This window comes from Lontra canadensis, unplaced genomic scaffold (genome assembly GCF_010015895.1).
Source record: "Lontra canadensis isolate GAN:19392208 unplaced genomic scaffold, GSC_riverotter_1.0 scaffold101, whole genome shotgun sequence".
Taxonomy (NCBI): Eukaryota; Metazoa; Chordata; class Mammalia; order Carnivora; family Mustelidae; genus Lontra; species Lontra canadensis.
Genome location: NW_022631095.1, coordinates 2,242,625 through 2,265,074, shown reverse-complemented (window position 1 = coordinate 2,265,074; position 22,450 = coordinate 2,242,625). Strand labels below are relative to the sequence as shown.

Sequence of the window (22,450 nt, the reverse complement as noted above, 5' to 3'; positions counted from 1 at the left end):
TTGAAACTAAAGTAAAATGAAACATTTACAATAGTGCTGATGTTATTTAAAGGTATGAACATGCAATGAGTAGTCAGTAAGACCTAGAGATCTAATACAATAGAGGAGATAACAATGTTGCTTTATAATCTTGAAATCTGCTAAGAGCTTAGAAATTTATTATTTCAAACACACAAAAAATTATAATTATATAACATGATAGATGTGCTTATTACCACTGCAACAGCAATCATATGATATATAAATGTATTTATTAACATGTTGTATACCTTAGATTTACAATGTTATGCAGAATTTAAATACATTTGAATAAAAAATTTAAAGAAAAGTAAATTAATTTTTTTCCATTCTGTGTTCAAAAAAGAAGAAAAAATAGCACTAAAAACATGATATACTAGGATATAAAGCTAACATAAATGTGAGAAAAGCATGCATCCTGATAGACACTGGTATATCTGTATACTGATAGAACTGTATACTACAGAACACTGATGAAAGAAATTCAAAAAGATCTAAGTAAATGGAAGAAAATACCAAGTGCATTGACTGGAAGAGTTAGTATTATTAAGCTGCCAGTTCTCTCCACACTACTGTATAGATTCTATGCAGTTCCAATCAACATTCTAGCAAGATATTTTATAGCAACTGAGAAGCTGACTCTAACACTTATGTAAAAAGGCAAAAACTTAGAATAACCGAAACGATTTTCAAAAAGAAGAACACATTTGGGGAACTTATACTACTTGATTTAAATGGTTTTTATAAAGCTATAGCAATCAAGGCAGTGAGTTATTAACAAAAGAAGAGGCCAAAAATAAACTCTTGCACTGGGTGTGGTGCAAAAACAATGAATAGTGTTACGCTGAAAATAAATTTTAAAATTTTTAAATAAATAAATAAATAAATAAATAAAATAAACTCTTTTTTTTATTTTATTTTTTATAAACATATATATTTTTTTTTCCCCAGGGGTACAGGTCTGTGAATCTCCAGGAATAAAATAAACTCTTACATATAAAGTCAAATCATTGTTACTACTGAGGAGGGAGCCCAAGCGCAAAAAGAGCCCGAAAGTGCAAAAGAAATTAAATGGAGAAACTATAATTTTTTCAAGAATTAATGTTGAATAATTATTTATTCATATGCAAAAATGTCCTCCTCCATATTTTTTGGTACAACATCAAAACATGATTCATCATCCAAAACATGATTCATAAAATAAAAAACTGATAGGTTAATAATGAATTCATCAAAATCTGCTTTTTAAAATATACTATTAAGAAAATGAAAAGACTACCCACAGCCAGAAAATATTCTGAAATCATATATATTATATAGGACATATACCTAAATGCTTAAAGAACACTTAATAGGAAGAGCTGGTCCAAGATGGCAGCATAGGACGATCCTGATCTTACCTCCTCCATAGACATACCAAATCTATACCTATTTGTAAAGAAACTCCTCCTGAAAAAGGACTTATGGCTAACTGAACAGCTTCTGTACAACGAAAGATAGATAAGAGGGACTGGTAAGACAGGAAACACAGTAATGAAGAGAAATCCCACATCTAATACTGCAAATGGCAGTGAGGAGTGATAGCACTGAGAGACCAGGAGCAGATTCATCTGCCCTGGGGCACAAAAAGAAAAACAAAACAAAACAAAACAAACAAAAAACCTGTGGTTAAAAGAGCAACTAGTACATAAAAGAACAAGCTCTAGAAACCCACTAAATGTCAGAGGAGTTGCTGGACTCTGTGGGTCAGAGAGGCTAGCGAGTGCAATGGTTTACGCTCAGCCTACAACTTGATCTTGTAGATGAGAGCACGGTCTGGGAGCCATAACCAACCTGCAAGCACCTGGCCCCTAGTTCACACAACCCATAGATGCCCTGAGACACAGAAAAAAAGCCATGGTTTAAAAGACCAACTAGTATATAAGAGATAGAGCCCCAGAACTCAGCCAAGCTATGGGGGTATGGGAATAGTAGGGAGCTGCTAGATGCTAGAACTCTCTCCAGGACAAGGGAGCTAGCAAGTACAACAGTTCCTTTTCCTCTTCCACCTTGATAATGTGAATGGGAGCAAGGTACAGATGCCCTGGCTCGTTTACCACCTCAGTGAGCCCTGTGCCCCTGATCCTACCAATCCCAGCTGTTCCACTGGAATACCCCTGGTCACTGCTCACTGCAGCCCTAGCCATTATGCCAAGGTGACACATGTACAAAGCCACCTCAGAACAATCCAAGCCCACACCATTGCAGCTTCCAAGAGCTTGATAAGGCACTCCCAATGCAGAACACTCAGGACCTCCAACTGACACCTGCTTCAGTTCCAGTCACCCCTAACAGGGTGTGCCATGCCTATAGTGCCCCAGAAATCTCCAGCCAATGCTCACCTTGGTTCCAGCTGCAACACCCCCCCAAGGGCACTCTTGCTCTGAGCACCTCAGGATACTTAACTTCAGCTATCCTGCCAGGGCACCGTTTGCATGGAGAGCCCAAGGACCACACCAACCCTTTCCCACTTCAGCTTTACCTGTCGTGCAGGGTGCCTGCTGCCTCAAGAGACCCAGGAAGATCCAGCCTATGCCATTTCAGCTACAGCTGTCCCACCAGGGTGCCCTTCGCACAGAACAGGACTCTCTGGTCTACACCCCATCTTGGTTCCAGTAGTCCAGCCTAGGCATCCTCTAAGCAGAGAGTTCCAGAACACCATGGCTTACATCCACTTCAGCTTCAAGTATCCTGTCAGGACACCCTTTTTGTAGAAAGCCCAGGGACCATCCTAGACTGCGCTCATATCAATTGTAGCTGTCCTGCTAGGAGGCCCTCGGAATGTAGAGGCTCAGAATACCCTGGTCTGCACCCACAACTTCAGTTATCCTGCCAAAGTGCCCACTGTGCAAAGAGCCATAGAACCCATCAGACTGCAATCACTTCAGATTCACAGTCATATCAGGATAGCCTCAGTGCATAGAGCCTCAGACCACCCCGGCCCACACTCACTTCAGCCCTGGCCATCCCACCAGAGCAGCCCTAGCACAGACTGCACCATGGCCCTCAACCCACTTCATCTACAGCTCCAGTTAGCAAAAGTCAACAAGGGAAGTTGACATAAGGAATTAATATAAACAAGACCATTCCTTCAAGTTTAGGAAAGGTAGCTTTTCTAATTCATATAAACAAACAGAAATTCAAGAAAAATGGAGATACAGAAAAATTGCTCCAATAGAAAGAAAAAGACATCAGAAAAACAACTAATGAAAAAGAGATATGCAATATGCCTCAGAAAGAATTTATAGTGATAATCATAAAAGATGTTCACTGGGGTGATCAGAAAAAGTGGAAAAACTCAGTGAGACCTTCAGTAAAAAGAAAATATTTTTAAAAAACCAATCTGATTTGAAGGACGCAATAACTAAAAGAAAAATAATCTAGATAGAGAGAATCAATAGTAGATTAGTAGCTGCAAAAGAATGGATCAGCAATCTGGAAGACAGGGTCATGGAAAGCATCCAAGCTAAACAGTAAAAAGAAAAAGGCATTTTTAGAAAGTGAAAATAGGTTAAGGAACTCATTGGACAACATCAAACAAACAAATATTCCCTTCATCATTAGGGCCCAAGAAGAAAAGGAGAAAGGAGCAGAAAATGTATTTGAAATAATAGGTAGGGGCAGCTGGGTGGCTCAGTCAATTAAGGGTCTGCCTTTGGCTTGGGTCATGACCTCAGGGCTCTGGGATCAAGCCCTACATTGGGCTCTCCACTCAATGGGGCATCTGCTTCTCCATCCTAGCTCTCCCTCTGACTCTCTCTCTCAATTAAATAAATAAAATCTTTAAAAAAAAATAATAGGTAAAAACTTCCCTAACTTCGAGAAGGCAATGCACAGCCAGGTTCAGGAAGTGCAGAGAGTTGCAAACAAGATGAACCCAAGAAGGTCCACACCACAACACATAACAGCTAAAACGTCAGAAGTTAAAGACTGGGTGTGTTAAAAGCAGTAAGAAAGAAACAACTACTTACATTCAAGGAAAACCCCACAAGACCATCAGTTGACTTTTCAGCAGAAACTGCAAACCAGAAGAGAGTGGCATGATATATTCAAAGTGCTGAAAAGAAAAAACTTAAAACCAAGAATACTCTACCTGGCAAGGTTCTCATTTGGAATTGAAAGAGAGATAAAGAGTTTATCATTGGAACAAAAGTAAAAGGAATTTACCACCACTAAACCTCCTTATAATAAAAATGTTAAAGGGACTTCTTTAAGTGGAAAAAAATCCATAATTAGAAGCAAATTATGAGTTAAAGGATATAATGCATGACAACATATATATAATATGTGAAGAAGGGAGTAAAAAAACAAAAAGATCATAAACTTTAAATAGACTGTTATACACTTAGGATGCTATATGTGAACATCATAGTAACCACAGACCCAAAACCTATAATAAATAAACATAAAATAAAGAAAGCCAAACATAACACTATATAAACTCATCAATCACAAGGAAAGAGATCAAGAGAAGAAGAAAGCAACAGAGAACAAAAACAACCAGAAAACAATTAAAATTGCAAAGGACTATACCTATCAATAATTTCTTTAAATTTAAATGGTCCAAATGTTCCAGTCAAGACACAAGGTGGCAAAATAGGTAAAAAGAACCATCTTTTGCTGCCTATTAGACTCTTACTTTAGGCCTAAAGATACATACAGACTCAAAGTGAAGGGATGAAGAAAGATATTCCACGCAAATGAAAGTGGAGGGGAAAAAAGCCAGGGTAGCAATTCTTATGTTGAACAAAACAGACTTTAAAACAAAGACTGCAGGGGTGACTGGGTGGCTCAGTCATTAAGAGTCTGCCTTCGGCTCAGGTCATGATCCCAGGGTTCTGGGACCAAGCCCCACACCTGTTCCCTGCTCGGTGGGAAGCCTCCTTCTCCCTCTCCCACTCCCGCAGCTTGTGTTCCCTCTCTCGCTGTCTCTCTCTCTCTCTGTCAAATAAATAAATAAATCTTAAAAAAAAAAAACTGTAAAGAGACAAAGAATAACAATAGCAATAACAATACTGTTAAAAGGAATCAGTCCAACAAGAGAATATTACAAATATCTATGCACCCAACATTGGAATATCTAAGTATATAAAGAAAAGATTAACCAATATAAAGGGAGAAACTGACAATAATGTAAAAACAGTAGTGGACTTTAAACTCCATTTACATCTATTAATAGGTCACCCACATATAAAACCAATAAGGAAACAGTATCTTTGAACAATACTTTAAACCTGATGGATTTAACAGGTAAATACACAGTACATTTCATACAAAAACAGGAGAATATACATTCTTTCAAGTGCACATGGAACATGCTCCAGGATAGGTCAAGGTAGGTCATAAAGTCTCAACAAATTTAAAAAGACTGAAATTGTATCAGTCATCTTTTCTGACCACAACAATAAGAAACTAGAAATCAATTACAAGGAAGAAAAAAACTATAAAAACCAAACATGTGGAGATTAAATAACATGCTACTAAACAACCAATAGGTCAACTAAGAAATCAAAGAGGAAATTTTTAAAAATGCATAGAGACAGATGAAAACGAAAACACAATGGCACTCAGAGAAAAAATTCTAAAAGGAAAATTGATGGCAATACAGTCCTACCTCAAAAAAACAACGAGAAAAATCTCAGTCTAACCTTATAACTAATGGAACCAGAAAAAGAACAAGCCCAAAGTTAGTAGAATGAAGGAAACAATAAAGATCAGAGCAGAAGTAAATGAAATGAAGGCCAAAAAAAAAAAAATCAATGGAAAATATCAAAGAAATGAAGAGGTAGTTCTTTGTGAAGATACACAAAATTAACAAACTTTTCACCTATCTCAAGGTACTTTTTGTTTTCTCTTTTGATTTTTCTGACAATTTTTTCAGTAGCATGATGTTTAAACTCTATATATTTGTGAATTTTCCAGTTTTCTTCTTGTGTTGATTTCTAGTTTCCTAAAATTATGATCAGAAAAGATGTCAGATATGCTTTAGATCTTCTTGAATATATTAAGACTTATTTTGTAGGTGTCCAAGATGGCAGAGGAAGAGGAGACCTTGGTTTTGTCTGGACCCAGGAATTCAGCTAGATAGCTATCAAACCATTCTGAACACCCGCAAACACAACCAGAGATCTAAGAAAAGAATAGCTGGGACTCTACAGATAGAAAAGCGACCACTTTCTTCAATGGACGAGGTGCAGAGAACTGAATCCGAGGTAATATATGGGAAGATAAAACCACAGTGGGAGGGAGCCTCCTTAAGCTGGCACCAGAAAGTGATATATCAGCAGAGCACAAAATCGGAACTTTTAGAAGTCTGCTCCAGTGAGGAGTGTCCCCCCTGAAAGGCACTCAGGTGGCTAAGTAGGGGCAGAACCCTATGCAGACCTGTGTGGCCTGAGGATCCTCAGGGTCACAAGAAGACTGAGGGTGCCTGAATGTGGCAGAGTTGGGGTTTTTTTCCTTTTTCTTTTCCAAAAGAAAAGAGAAAGGACCCAAATAAATAAAATCATGAATGAAAGAGAAAAGATCACAACCAACACCGAAGAAATACAATTATAAGAACATATTATAGCATTATATATTATATATATAATTATATCATATTATATTATTTAGAACATATTATAAGCAATTATATGCCCAAAAATTAGACAATTTGGAAGAAATGGACTCCTTCCTAGAGATGTATAAACTACCAAAACTGAAACAGGAATAGGAAACATAAGCAGACCCATAACCAGCAAGGAAATTGAAGCAGTAATCAAAATCTCCCAACAGGGACGCCTGGGTGGCTCAGTTGGTTAAGCGGCTGCCTTCGGCTCAGGTCATGATCCCAGCGTCCTGGCATCGAGTCCCACATCGGGCTCCTTGCTCGGCGGGGAGCCTGCTTCTCCCTCTGCCTCTGCCTGCCTCTCTGTCTGCCTGTGCTTGCTCACTCTCTCTCCCTCTGTCTCTGACAAATAAATAAATAAAATCTTTAAAAAAAAAAAAAAATCTCCCAACAAACAAGAGCCCAGGGCCGGATGACTTCCAGGGGAATTCTACCAATCATTTAAAAAAAGAATTAATGCCTACTCTTCTGAAGCTGTTTCAAAAAATAGAAATGAAAGAAAAACTTCCAAACTCTATGAGGCTAGCGTCACCTTGATCCCCAAATCAGACGAAGACCACAAATACCGTATGATTTCACTCATACGTAGATTTTAGAAACAAAACAAACAAGCAAAGAGAAGAGAGAAACTTAAACCAAGAAACAGACTCTTAACTATAAAGAACAAACTGATGGTTACAAGAGGGGAGGTGAGTGAGGGGGATGGGTGAAACAGGTGATGGGGTTTAAGGAGAGCACTTGTGATGATGTATGAAGTGCTGAATCACGGTACACCTGAAACTAATATTACACTGCATGTTAACTAACCAATTTCAATTAAAACTTAAAAAAAAAATAAAAAGGGCCTGTCTGAGCCAAAGTGAGCTTATAGTTGGATGGTGTCAGCAATCAGACCACATACTTGCCCCCACCCCATTTCTGGAGCTGCAGTCATAGCAAACTGCAGGGCACTCCCTTTGCATTATCTTGAGAGGCTTTCACTGGTAAGTAGGGCCTGCAGTCTAATCAGATGCCTGCCCTTTGTCTGTCTGTTGGGGTTCAGGGTGCTCTCCCTCCCTTGTCCCATGAGAAGCTTTTGCTGGTGGGCAGGGCCAGCAATCAGACCAGATGCCTGCTCCCAGTCTGTCTGCCAGGGCCGCAGGGACCCTGAACAACAGAGCTCTCTCAGGGAGATGAGATCTCTCTCATCTCCCTGAGAGATTTCTTTTGGTGGGTGCGGCCCGCAGTCAAATCAAATGTGTGCCTCCGGTCCATCTGCTGGAGCTGCGGTCAAATTAGTAGTGTGTATGGCAATAGTCTCCTTCCCCAGGGGCAGGGGTCACTTTGGAGTGGTGCTGGTCCCTGCCATGGCTGCTTGCAGGATGTGATAAAGCAAGAGCCACTTTGGAGGGACTCTTGCGGAGTGGGAGGGTTAGAATGGGCAGATCTGCAGAATGCAGGAGCAGGGCACACAGTATTAGCAAGGTAGGTAGAGAGTGTTCATGCTGGTCACCAGAGGTGTCAGGGTATCTAGGCTGGAGGTCAGTGGGGAAAAGAAATGGCACCCACCAACTCTTTTGCTCTTAGAGAAGTCCCCTACAGATCCCTGGCCCTCCAGCACACATTCTGAGGCTATTAAGTAAATCTCCTTCATGTATATCTCTGGCACTTTTCAAACTGTGTCTTCTATGCTCTATTTCAGTGAGGTTGTTTGTTATGCTGGCTCTTTAAGGGCAGGGACTCAATTTCCTGTTGCCCCATTGTAAAACTCATGAAGTTAAGCTCCACTGGGTTTTAAAGCCAAAGATTATGGAGATTCATCTTCCCATAGAGGTCCCCTATGTCTGCGGTGCCTAGTATGTGGTCCACTCCTCTTCCTTTTCCATGATTGTGATGTCCCTCCTGTTTGCGATTGGTTTCACTGGGAATTTAGCTTGTGATTCTGTCTCTCCACCCCTACCCATTTGGATATGGCCTCCTCTCTATGAGTAACTGTGGAAAGTCTGTTTTGCCAGTCTTTGAGTCATTTTCTGGGTTAGCTACACTGATGTGGCTTTTCTCTAGGTGTGCCTCTGGGACAAGGTAAGCTTAGGGTCCTCCTATTCTGCCAACGTCCCTGAAGTCCCAACCAATAGCTAAGCTCTTATTGCCACTTTATTGTTTTCTGGCTGCTTTATAACTAACTGCCCTTTCATTTCTCCTTATCTTGCTGATTTGATGATTTGCTATAATGTATGCACACATTTATTGCATGTTATCTTTTGCATTTATACTATAAGTTTTACCTTTGTGGTTACCATGAGGCTTTCATAAAACAAATTATAAGTCTACTTCAATGTGATAACAACCTAACTTTGAACACGTTTTAATGGTCTACATTTTTACTTCCTCCACCCCGTTTTGTTATGATGTCATAACTTACATCTTTTTGTGTATCCTCTAAAAAATTATAGTTGTGTTTACTACTTTGTCTTTTAACCTTCTTACTAGCTTTATAAGTGATGAAAGCACCCCCTTTACATTAGACTAATCTGGATTTTACTATTTATTTACTTTATGAGTGAGATTTACACTTCCATGTGTTTTCTTGTTACAATTACGGTCCATCTCATTTAAGCTGAAACAATATTCCTTTAACATTTCTTGTAATATTGGTCTGGTTAGTGGTGATGATGTCCTTTAGCTTTTGCTTGTTGGAACACTCTTTATGTCTCCTTCAATTTTTCCAAGTACAGTATTCTTAATTAACATTTTTTTTCTGTCAGCACTTTAAATATATCATGTAACTTTTTCCTGGCATGGAAAGTTTCTGCTGAAAATCTGCAGTGTTATGGGGTTCCCTTATATGTAACAATATGGGGGGGGTCCTTGCTACATTTAAAATTCCCTCCCCTTTAACTTTTGACAATTTGATATTAATGTGTTTTGGTGTGAGTCTCTTTGGCTTTGTCTTACTTGGCCTCTCTGGAATTCCTGTATCCGAATGTGTATTTCCTTCCCCAGGTTAGGGAAATTTTCAGCCATTATTTCTCCACCAAAGTTTTCTACTCCTTTCTCCTATCTCTTGCTGATATGGCTGTAAAGTGAATATTAGTCTGCTTGATGTTCTCCCACAAGTCCCTTATGCTATTTTTGCTTTTCCTCTCTTTTTCTATTTGCTGCTCTGACAGGGTGAGATTTGAGTTCACTGATCCTTTCTTCCACTTCATCTAGTATGCTGTTGAATTCTATGTATTTTTCCATTCGGTTATTATATCTTTAGCTCTGTAACTTCTATTTTGTATTTCTAACAATTTCTCTTTTAATGAAATTCTCACCTTTTCCATACAATCCTGAGCTCAAAGAGCATCTTTAAGACCATTATTTTGAGCTCTTTATCAAGTAAATCACTTATATCTATTTCATTAAGATCTTTTTCTGAAGTTTTATCTTAGTCTTTCATTTGCAACATATTCCTGTTTTCCATTTTCCTTGACTTTGTGTTAGTTTCTATGCATTAAATAAATCAGTTATCTCTCGGTCTTAAAGGAGTGGCCTAGTAGTATAGAATATAAAGTTATCATTTAACCTTGTTCTTCTTCTGGTAATCTCTCAAACATCTTGATGTTCAAGCAGGTTACTTTATTTTTAGAGGGTCCCACTACTTGATGGTGTCCCAAGACCTGTCACTGCCCCAAATGGGAGGGTATCAGTCAGCATCTAGATTCAGGCAGACTGGAAACCAGACACTAAGGCAAATATACCTCTTTTAGGGAAGCACAGAGAAACTGGCATTTTAGTCTATTCCTTCTGTGCTGAACCCTGTGGTGATAGCCAGTTAAGAACCATTTCTTTGTTACCACCCCATCACCCTGTGAACACAAGTCCCTCTGGGCATCAAAGTCAGGCTATTAAGGGATGTATACTCTGGGAAGCAGCCTCTTAAGTTTAGGGAACCAGACATGTGCATAAGCTCCTTTCTTAGAGACACCAAAGACTTTGGGATGGACAGAGGAAGAGCATGAAGATGGCACCTGCTAGCCTCCCCAGCCTCTGAAGAGGATTATAATCAGACTCTAGATGTGTGTTCAATTCAATGTATGCTTAACTGTGGCCCTCAGGCCAGAGCTATGAAGATAACTAATAGGCCTCTTTCACAGAAAGATTGGGGGTGCATTTCAGTTTCCTATCTTTGTACTGTGCCCTGTGCGCTGTAGCCAGTCAAGAACTATTTCTCCATTAACTATAGTCCTATAGTACCCACAAAATTAAGCCCCACTGACCATCAGGTGATCCAACAGGTATCCCTTGGGCAGCAGCCACAGAAACCGTTGCACCAGATGAGTGCGCAAGGTCTTTCTGGAAATTCCAGCAACCTACAGTAATGCAGAAGGAAAGCACAAATATGGCACCTAATGGTAATTCATTAGGCCCATAGATGTGTGTTAAATTTCTACTTTCAGAGGAAGACTGGGCATCTCTGTCCACTCCCTGTGTTCTAGGCCCTGTGGGATAGCCTCAGAGTCTGATGAGCCCTTAAGAAAAATTTTCCAATTCCCTATAGCCTGTGGATCTTATGATGCAAGCCTTATCAGCTTTCAAATCTAGATGTCTTGTGGGCCTGCCTCTCAGTCGCTGTCTTAAAAGCTGGGTTGTTAGACGTAGGATTTAAGCTATTAGTTCCTCAGAGAGAAGCTCAGAGTTACGAGTTACCCCAAGTTCTGAGAGACTATTTATGGTGAGATTGTGTCTCAGTCTCTCCTACCTGTTTCAATATGGGTTTTTTTCTTGTTCATCTGATGTGTAGCAGTAGCATAGTTTTTTTTTTCCTCAGAAAAAAACTTTTCTATATGTAGCTTAGTTTTTCTCAGAAAAAAGTCTTCTAGATTCAGTGTGTCTATTTCTTGATTTGCATTCCTCTAATGATTAGTATTGACAAAGATTTCTTAATGTGCTTATTGGACACTTGTAGATCTTATCTGGAGAAATGTCTCTTTAAGTACTTTGCCCGTTTTTAATGAGACTGTCTTTTTGCTATTAATATTTATTGTTCCTTATATATTCTGGATATTAAACACTAGGCATATGATTTGAAAATATCTTCTCCTATAGGTTGCCTTTTCATTCTGTTCTTTTTTTATTCAAGCATAATAAACATACGGTCTTATATTAGTTTCAGGTATACAGTATAATGACTCAACAATTCTATACATTTCTTGGTGCTCATCAAGATAACTGTACTCTTAAACCCTTTTATCTATTTCACCGAGCTACCCTTTCCTATGGCAGATACCAGTTTGTTCTCTGTGTTTAAAAGTCCATTTATTTTTCTCTTTGTTCATTTTTATTTTGTTTCTTAAATCCCACATATTTGTGAAATCATATGTAATTTAACCCTCTCTGACTTATTTAACTTAGCATTTTTCTCTCTAGGTTAATCCATGTTGTGGCAAATGGCAAGATTTCATTCTTTTTGATAGCTTAATAATATTCCACTGTGTATCTATACCACTTCTTCTTTACCCATTCATCTATCAATGGACACTAGGGTTGCTTTCATATCTTGGCTATTGTAAATAAAGTTGCAATACACATAGGGGTGCATATATCTTTTTGAACTAGTGTTTTTGTTTTCTTTGGATATATCAAATTGTGAAATTACTAGATCAGATGGCAATTCTTTTTTTTTTTTTTTTTTGAGAAAACTTCATACTGTTTTTCACAGCAGTTCCAATTGTGTTCCCACCAACAGGACATAAGGATTCCTTTTTCTCCACATTTTTGCCAACATTTGTTGAGACAGAGAGTGGGTGAATGGGGTGGAGGGGCAGAGGGAGAGAATCTTAAGCTGGCTCCATGCCTAGTGCAGAACCCAATGCAGGACTCAATCTCACAACCCTGAGATCATGACCTGAGCCCAAATCATGAGTCAAGTGCTTAACTGACCAAGCCACCTAGGTGCCCCCTTGTCTTTTTTATTTTAGCCATTCTGATAGGTATGGGGTGATATCTAATGTGGTTTTGATTTGCATTTCCCTGATGATTAGTAATGTTGAGCATCTTTTCATGTGTTAGCCCTCTGTACATCTTCCTTAGATAAATGTCTATTCAAGTTTACTGATCATTTTTAACCAGTTTATTTGTTTTATTGCTGTTGAGTTATATAAGTTCATTATATATTTTGGATAGTAACCATTTATCAGATATATCAGTTGCAAAAGCAAAGCCTTTTTGCTTTGCTGATGGTTTCCTTAATGGTGCAGATTTTTATTTTTGTGTAGTCCTAATAGTTCAATTGTGTTTTTGTTTCCCATTCCAGAGGGCAGATCTAGAAAAATATTTCTATGGCTGATGTGAAAAAAAAAATTGCTGTCTATATTTTCTTCCAGGAATTTTATGGCTTCATGTCTGAAATTTAGGTCTTTGAGCCACCTTTAGTTTATCTTTTTCATATGATGTAAAAAAAAATGAAAGACAATTATCATACGATCTCACTGACATGAGGAATTTAAGAAACAAGACAGAGGATCATAGGGGAAGGTAGCAAAAAATGAAACAAGATGAAACCAGGGAGGAAGACAAACCATAAGAGACTCTTAATCTCAGGAAATGAACTGAGGGTTGCTGGAGGGGATGTGGGATGGAATGGATAAGTTGGCTGGGTGATGGACACTGGGGAGGTTATGTGCTATCGTGAGTGCTGTGAATTATGTAAGACTGATAAATCACAGACCTGTACCCCTGAAACAAGTAATACATTATATGTAATTTTTTTTTAAAAAAGATAGTCTCTTCAACAAATGGTGTTAGAAAAACTGGAAAACAACACGCAAAAGAATTAAACAGGACCACATTCTTACACCATACCAAAAAAAAAAAAAATCAAAATGGATTCAAGATGTAAAGGTGAGACATGGAACCATGAAAATCCTAGAGGATAACACAAGCAGTAACCCTCTCTGACACTGGCCCTTAAGAACTTCTTCCTAGATATGTCTCCTGAGGCAAAGGAAACAAAAGCAAAAATAAGCTATTGGTACTTCATCAAGATAAAAGGTTTCTGCCCAGTGAAGGAAGTATTCAACAAAACTAAATGGAAATCTTTGGAATGGGTCGAGATATTTTCAAATGACCTATGTGCAAAAGGGTAAGTATCCAAAATATATAAAGAACTTATACAACTCAACACAAAAAAATGAATAATCCAATTAAAAATGAGCAGAAGACATGACTAGACTTTTTTCCAAACTAGACATACAAATGGCCAACAGACATATGAAAAGCTACTCAACATCACTCATCAGCAGGAGGTACAATCAAAACTTCAATAAGATAACTCCTCATACCTGTGAGAATGGCTAACACCAACAACACAAGAAACAACAGGTGTTGGCAAGGATGTAGAGAAGGGGGAACACTTTTGCACTGTTGGTAGGAATGCAAAGTGATGCAGCCACTCTGGAAAATAGTATGGAGGTTCCTCAAAAAGGTAGAAATAGGACTACCCTAGGATCCAGCAAATGTACTAGGTATTTACTCAAAGAATACAAAAATACTAATTCAAAGGGATACATATCCCAATATTTATAGCAACATTATATACAATAGCCAAATAATGGAAAAAGCCCAAGTGTCCATCAACTGATGAACAGATAAAGAGGAAGTGGTATATATATGTGTGTATATACATACTCAGCCATGAAAAAGAATGAAATCTTGCCATTTGCAATGACAAGGATGGAGCTCGAGAATATTATGCTAAGGGAAATAAGTCAGTGAGAGAAGGACAAATACCATATGATTTCATTCATATGTGGAATTTAGAAAACAAAACAAATGAGCATAGGGAAGAAAAGAGAGGGAGAGGCAAACTAAGAAACAGATTCTTAACTATAGAGAACAAACTGATGGTTATCAGAGGGGAGGTGGGTAAGGGGATGGGTTAAATGGATGATGAGGGCTGAGGAGTGCACTTATGATTAGCTAGCAGGGGTGAGGGAGGGATAGAGAATCTATTTTTAATAAATAACAAGCTAGAAAGACCAAAAAAAAAAGGATTTACTTCAAATAATTGAGTTTGAGGGGGTGAGAAAAAGAAAAATTTAGCCATTAGTTGATAATTGTTTTATGGATATGTAAGGTACATAAGGATTGATTATTTTACTTTCTCAACTGTTGTTATGCTTGAAATCTCCCCACAATAAAAACTAGAACAAAACAAAAAAGAAAATTAATATTTAAAATAATGCAGAAAATTCATTAGGGTAAACTGTTTTGAACCTACTTTCCCAAGCCTTTGATACAACTTCATAACAAAATAAAAACTTTATAAGATAAATCCCATTATTTTAGGTAGTGGTTAAGATTATGGGCTCTGGGGTTCAAACCTGTGGGTTCAAACCAGAAGGACACCACTAGGTCCAAGAATCCTGAAATTATGTTTAACCTCTAGAAACCTCAATACCCTCATTAGTAAAGAGCTAATAAGCACAAAAAAAAATTTTAGCAAGCTTTTTTTTTTAGTGACAGAAAGAGAATATGAGGCCTGAATGAAGCACCTAATAATGTATTAATAGTCACCAAAAGAAGTTCCCTAAATAAGTTATTATTATCACAGATCTCTGTTTTCTAAGAATAGTGAAACATTATTCTTACATGAATAAGTATGCAATATCATGAGGCCTTAGAGTTAGATAGAACTTTTTCCATTTTAAAAATCTATGCAATACTTCATCTGCCTCACCAACTGTAGAAATCTTATTTTTATCTGACCACAACTCCAATGATGACAGCACAACAGTAACTTTAAATTGGGCAAACATCTAAAAACAAAAGAGATAAATACATGAAAAATTAATCCTTGTTATTTTATAATAACGAAGAAATTAATGCTTGACAATTCCATACTCCGTTTGTACAGATGGCCTAATTATTCAGAAATGCCAAGTGAAGTTAATAGAAATTATAATTTCAAAACTAGTATAAATTTTTCTAACAAGTATGAAAAGAAAAATACTTACCGAATTTACAAGGCCAATAATTTCAATGACTTTATTTGTTACTATCATGCTATCAGAGCCCAAGTAATCATACTGAAAAACAAAATTAATTTTAAATTTAAATATAATCTGTTATGTAATATGTTTGAGATATACTCTCCATCTACTCTCAGAACTTTGAGGCTTCTTTGGGGTTAGAACAGTTCAAACTAAGACAGTAACAAATTTTAAAAATGAATATAAACTTGATCACTCATATATGCTGGTGGAAATGTAAAATCGTACAGCCACTCTCAGAAAGTTTAGCAGCTTCTTTCAAAACAAATAATATATTTACCATATGACCCAGCAATTGCTCTCCTGGGCATTTATTTAAATTTTTTAAGATTTATTCAAGAGTGAGAGAATAAGCACAAGTGGGGGTAGGGGCAGAGGAAGAGAATCTTCAACATGGGGCTCGATCCCACAACTGATGAGATCGTGACCTGAGCCAAAATCACAAGTGGGATGCCAAACCAACTGAGCTACCCAGGCCTCCCACCCTCCTGGGCATTTATCCTAAAGAAATAAAAACTGACGCTCACAAAAAAAAAAAAAAAAAAAAAAGAACATAAATTGAACGTTATGTTCAAAAATGAACATAAATTGAACATTATATCATTGAACATAAATGTTCATAACAATTTATTCCTATTAGTCCAAAACTAGAAACAACTTATATGTCCTTCTGTGGTTAACTGGTTAAACAAACTGCGGTACATTCATACCATGGAATAATGATCATTAATAAAAAGGAACTGACTAAACTGTTGATAAATGAAACAATTTGGATAAACCTTAAGAAAATTATGCTAAGTGTTAAAAAAAAATCTCCAAAGGATATATACAAGATAACATTTATGCAATATTGCAATATTCCTAAACTCAAGGAATAGAGAACAGATTAGTTACTGCCAGAGGTTAAGAAGTATAGGGGAGTAGGAAGAAATGGATGTGACTATTAAGAAAAATGTAAGAGTCTTGTAGTGATGGTCTATTTAGTGTCTTTATCATGACAATGATGACACAAGCCTACATATGTGACCCTAGTGCATAAAACCACACACACACACACACACACACACACACACAAATTAGTGTATATACAACTGCTGAAATCTAAATAAGCTTTGTAGAATGTGCCAATGTCAAATTCCATATCTATAAATCATCTCTCTGAGGTACAGCACCGCTTGCATGTACCACAGGACCCTCAAATTCAATGTATCTAAAATGAAGCTCATCATTCTTCCTCAAAAATCTGGTCCTACTTACCTTTCCAATACTTTAATCAATGGTATTATCATCTATGACCTCCCAAATTTATGATACTACATATCATAAGAGTTCCATAAGAGCAGAAGTTCCAAAAGAGCAGAACTTTTTCTGTTGTGTTCACAGCTGTATCCTCAATAAGTAGAATAGTAACTGGCATCTACACAATGCTCAATAAATTTAATTGAATGGATAAATTAAATCAATTTAAGTCCTTCGAATTCAACCTCAGCAGCAACTTTTAAAAATTTTTTTAAAAAAAGCTTTTCTTTTTTCCTATTACTAATACTACTAACTAGTAAATGTTCAGCTTGATTACTGGAACGGTCTCTTAAATGTCTCCAACTATCCTATCAGCAATCCAGTCCCTACACTATTACAAAAATGATGATTCTAAAATGAAAATACCAACCTGTCACTCCCCTATTTAAAATCTTTTTAATGACTCTCCATTAACGTTAGGATAAAATCCAAGTATTGTATTAGTTCTTCAATTTGTCCCTTTCCATCTTTCTTCTTCAACTCTATGTATTAATCATACTAAACTTGCAGGTTGTTTGTTGTTATTGTTGTTTTTAAAGAACCTTCTCTCATATTTATGTGTCTTTGCAAGGAAAAGTTTTGCACCAAGTCTTCCCTGGCCCCACCCTCACTTCATTATCCAAACTAACTAATCCACAAACCATCCCTTTTCAGGATCTCACACTCCAGGCCATTATTCCCCTGCCCTAATCACCCAAAGAGCCAACCAGAGACAACTCCTACATCCCAGAACCCACTGAAATCATTCAAGCTAGACAACCCTAAACCTGTTTACTTTGCCTCAGGGTTCTTTCCTACAGAAGTTATAATCCAGTCTCCTTCCCATGTTTTCCACTGGCTCCCTCTGCTTCCTATCTATTTTGTTACTTCCCCATGTGGCTTCTGCAGGATGTGGCATACTATCTCCTTTTGGGAACTGTGAGTAACAAACGATCTCTCCAATAACAATTTTGTCTCCTGATCTGTTGGCCCAATCATACGTGAATAATAATAAAACACATTTTAAACCCCCTACTTGCATGCTTTTATAGTACTCCAGGTTATAGCTATGTGTTTCCATGTCTTTCTCCATCATTGGACTGTGTTTTCATACTCCCCTATGCTTCCTTCAAGCATAACATTGAATTCACTAGACTACAATTGTGGATTTAAAATTTGGGAATTCAGTGAAGACAGTATCACTACTGTCCTCCTTTATATGCCCAGCATCTTTAGTAACATAGATGTCACAGTAGGCTCAATGTTTTTTTTATTAAAGAAGATGTAAGTATGTATAAAAACATAGAAAATGGACGTTAATCAGCATCATACACCTGGTTAAACCTGACAATTTGAACAAAAGCTTTTAAAACAACTCTTAAAGTTTGTAACATAATTCTGAAAAAATTTATTTTTATAATCCAGAATATTCCCTGGAAATTTAGTGATCATTATTATAAATATCTTAATTTTTTCTTAAATTTTCCATTTGTCCCTTTCTTTATTCTAATAAATCAAATATTTCCATATTCTTCTCTAAATTCTGTCTGTCTCTGAATCTCAACTTTGGCTTCCTGACAAGCTCTACAATTCTACAAGTAGAACTGATAATGTGTTTGATTCATATTCTCTGTAGTATTCCAGAGGTGTAACAATCAAATGTTCATCATCAGAACATAACCTGGAGAGTACATTTTCCCCCATTTTCTGAAATCTCTGAAATATGGAGGAAATAAAGCCATAAGAGGTCCTCAAATAGTTTTTGGGAATCAAGGATTTAGAAGTATGTTTGTACCAGGTAAACAATACACTGGACCAGGTGAACCTTAAAAACTGCTCCAAAAAAAAAATCTTGATACATTAATGTAAGCAGTTCTCATAGTTATACTCTCATTACTTTTGGGTCAATAAAAACTTTATAGGACAAAACATTCCCCAGGCTACATACTGTTCTTCAAGTGCCCTAAAAACAAATACTAAAAGCTTAAAGATTTTCACTTAAAACAAATATCATCACTGAAAATACTGTAGAGAGAGTTTCTAAAGATATGAAGCATCAGCCTAAAAATCATTTTGTTATTCAGGATTTTTATTTAGAGATTTCAAATAAAACATTTCTAATAGAAATATGTAATTTTGAGTATTTCATTTTTCAGTTTGCAAATTTTTCCACTGTTCTAAGACATGTAGTAAAAAGATTGTTGGGGTTTTTTGTTTTGTTTTGTTTTGTTTTTACTTTTTTTTTTAATGTGTTATGTTAGTCACCATAAAATACAAGTTCCTTTCTAGTTGGGAAAATTAGACATTCACAACAAATATTTAAAAACAAAGAAAAAGAAAAATGCATACCAAAGCTTTATCCACCACAATATGCATTTCCACATAAAGAGGAATTAAATCTGGAGCAGCTGATTCCAACTAGAAAAAAGAAAAAAAGCACTTAAAAGCATAAAAAACTTTCATAAATTGTTTATTCTGAACCTTTAAAATCATTTTTCCACTTTATAGAGGTATAACTGACAAAAATTATATGTATTTAAAGTATAAGACTAGATGTTTTGATATATATACATAGTAAAATAATTGTCATAATCAGGCTAATTAACATATCCACCTCACAGAGTGACCATTTTCCTTTTGTGTGCATGATAAGAACGCCCAAGATCAATACTCAGCAAATTTCAAGTTTACAATACACTATCATTAACTATAGTCATTATACTGTATGTTTAATCCCCAAAAGTTACTTATCCTACATTACTGAAACTTTGTACCATTTGACCAAAATTTCCCCATTTCTCTTTGTCCTCAGCTCCTGGCAACTATCATTTTACTCTTTGCTTCTAGGAGTTTTACTATTTTAAGATTCTACATATACGTGAAATCATGTTGTATTTGTCTCTCTGTGTGTGGCTTATTTCACTTAGCATTACAGCCTCCAGGTTCATCCATATTGTCAGAAATGGGAAGATTTCCTTCTTTTTGAAGGCTGAATATTCCACTGTATGTATGTATGTATGTACGTATATATGTATGTATATATGTATGCGTGTGTGTATGTGTATACACATATGTACATATATATACACATATATATATAATAAATATATATATATATTCTCAAGATACACAAGTACAAGTGTCTCTTCAAGATACTAATTTCATTTCCTATGGATATATATCCAGAAGTAAAATTTCTGGATGATAGGTAGTTCAATTTTTAACTTTTTGAGGAACCTCCATATTCTTTTCCGCAGTGGCTATAACAATTTGCATTCCCACTAACAGCGCACAAATGTTCCCTTTTCTCTACAGCCTCACCAAAAGATTGTTATCTTTTATCTTTTTGGTAAAGGCCATCCTAATAGGTGTGAGGTGATATTTCATTGTGGTTTTGATTTGCATTTCCTTGATGATTAGTGTTGTTGAACACCTCTTCATATACCTGATGGCCATCTGTATGCCTTCTTTAGAAGAATGTCTATTCATGTCCTTTGCCATTTTTAAATCATTTTAAATCTCATTATTTATTTTTGTTATGGAATTTTGTAAGTTTCTTACATATATCAGATATTAACCTCTTTTTGAGTATATGAGTATATGATTTGCAAGAATTTTCTCTCATTCAGTAGGTTGCCTTTCCATTTTGTTGAAGAGCAAAAGGTTTGAGTTCCACATTAGGTATTCCCTGCACTGGGGGCCTACAGTGGAAAGACAAACCCTCATAATATATGGCTTTAAAAATCACCAGGGTTTAATTTGAGGAGTATTAGAGGGCTACAGTAAACTGAACTGTGCTTTTAAAGAGCCTATGCACATATTCACTCACTCGGAGGCTCAGCACAGAAGTAGCTGTTTGAAAAGTACCTAGAACATAGGTGAAGATTAGTAACTAATTTTAGGGCCAATGTCAAAAGGATAGAGATTTGTAAAAAACTTTCTCTGAGAACAGAAAAGCTAGTATGAGCTATTTTTCTCACCCTCCCTCTGCCTAGCTGGCCCAAAACTGGTAGGTACCAATTCTGACACTTTCCATCTACCTTGTTAGCACTGCACACCAGGGTTCCCTTGAGGACTGGCTCTGTCTAACCAGCCCCCCACACTCTGGCAGGCACTCCTCCAAGGTGGTCCTGTTCTATCACACCCTGCAGGCATACCTGGCCAAGACCAACTGCTCCCAAAGTGGCTACCAACTAAACACACCTAGTAGATACCCTTGGCCAGGACAAGGCCTTCTGAAGCAGATCTTGTCTTATGGGGAGGCCAGGGGGCAGCCCTGTCCACCAATGCAACAGCAAGAGTCGTGATTTGGCTTGAAACCAACCACAACAAGGGCTAGCCCTGCCCATGAAACCACACATAGTGGTTGTGGCATAGTCACAATAGAAGGGCACACATATCTCAAATAGGGGACAACCCTGGAATGCCTCATTCTGGTGATGAGGGAAATAGTGCTCTGTGCCTCACAGAATACCCTCTATATAAGGCTATACCTTCAAAATCAGCCATAGCTGATCTACCTAATACACAGACAGAAACAGGCAAAATGAGGAGACAGAAGAATATGTTTGAAATGAAAGAATAAGACAAATCTTGAGAAAGAACTAAACAAAATGGAGATAAGCAATCTCTCTGACAGAGTTCAAATTAATAGTCACAAATCTGATAACTAAACTTGGAGAAGACTGGATGAACACAAAGAACTTCAACAAAGAGATATAAAATGCTTAAAATCAACCAGAGGTGAAGAATACAATACCTGAATGAAAATACACTTGAGAGAATCAACAGCAGAGTAGAGGATACAGAAGAATGGATCAGTGATCCAGAAGACAGGGTAACGGAAAGCACTCAAGCTGACCAGAGAAAAGAAAAAAAGAGTTTTAAGAAGGAGGTTAATTTAAGGGATTTCTAGGATAACATCAAGCATACTAACATTCTTATTATAGGTGTTCCACAAATGGGATAGAAAAGAAACGAGCAGAATACTTACCTGAATATGGAATAGCTGAAAACACCCCTTATCAGAAAAAGGAAATGACATCCAGGTTCTGGAAGGACAGATCGGACCAAACAAGATGAACCCAAGAAGATCTACAGCAAGATAATTACTAAAACATCAAAAAATAAAGATAAAGAGAGAATCTTAAGAGTAGCAGGAGAAGAGTAACTAGTTACATACAAAGGAACACCCATAAACCCATCAGATGATTTTTCAACAGAAACTTTTCAGGCCAGAAGGGATTGTCATGATGTATTCAAAGTGCTGAATGGAAAAAACCTACAAACAAGAATACTCTACCCATCAGGGCTTTCATTAGAATTGAAGGAGAGATAAACAGTTTCCCAGACAAAGGTTAAAGAGGTTCATTACACTAAACCAACCTTATAAGAAATGTCAAAGGGATTTATTTAAGTAGATAAGAAAAAGTCATATCTAGAAGTAAGAAAATTATGAAAGTAAATTCTCACTGGGAAAATAAACAGAGTG

General features: G+C 36.9%; 1 protein-coding gene across 1 annotated transcript in view; it reads right to left on the bottom strand.

The window, feature by feature from the left end:
* Positions 1-22,450, bottom strand: part of ADAM32 (ADAM metallopeptidase domain 32) — a 185,621-nt gene that overhangs the window by 109,335 nt on the left and 53,836 nt on the right. Inside the window, exons 7-9 of the mRNA XM_032838058.1 lie at positions 19,309-19,377; positions 15,646-15,717; positions 15,281-15,447 (exon numbers count right to left, since the gene is read on the bottom strand). Coding sequence (XP_032693949.1) covers positions 15,281-15,447; positions 15,646-15,717; positions 19,309-19,377 — 308 coding nt within the window. The remainder of the gene's footprint in view (positions 1-15,280; positions 15,448-15,645; positions 15,718-19,308; positions 19,378-22,450) is intronic.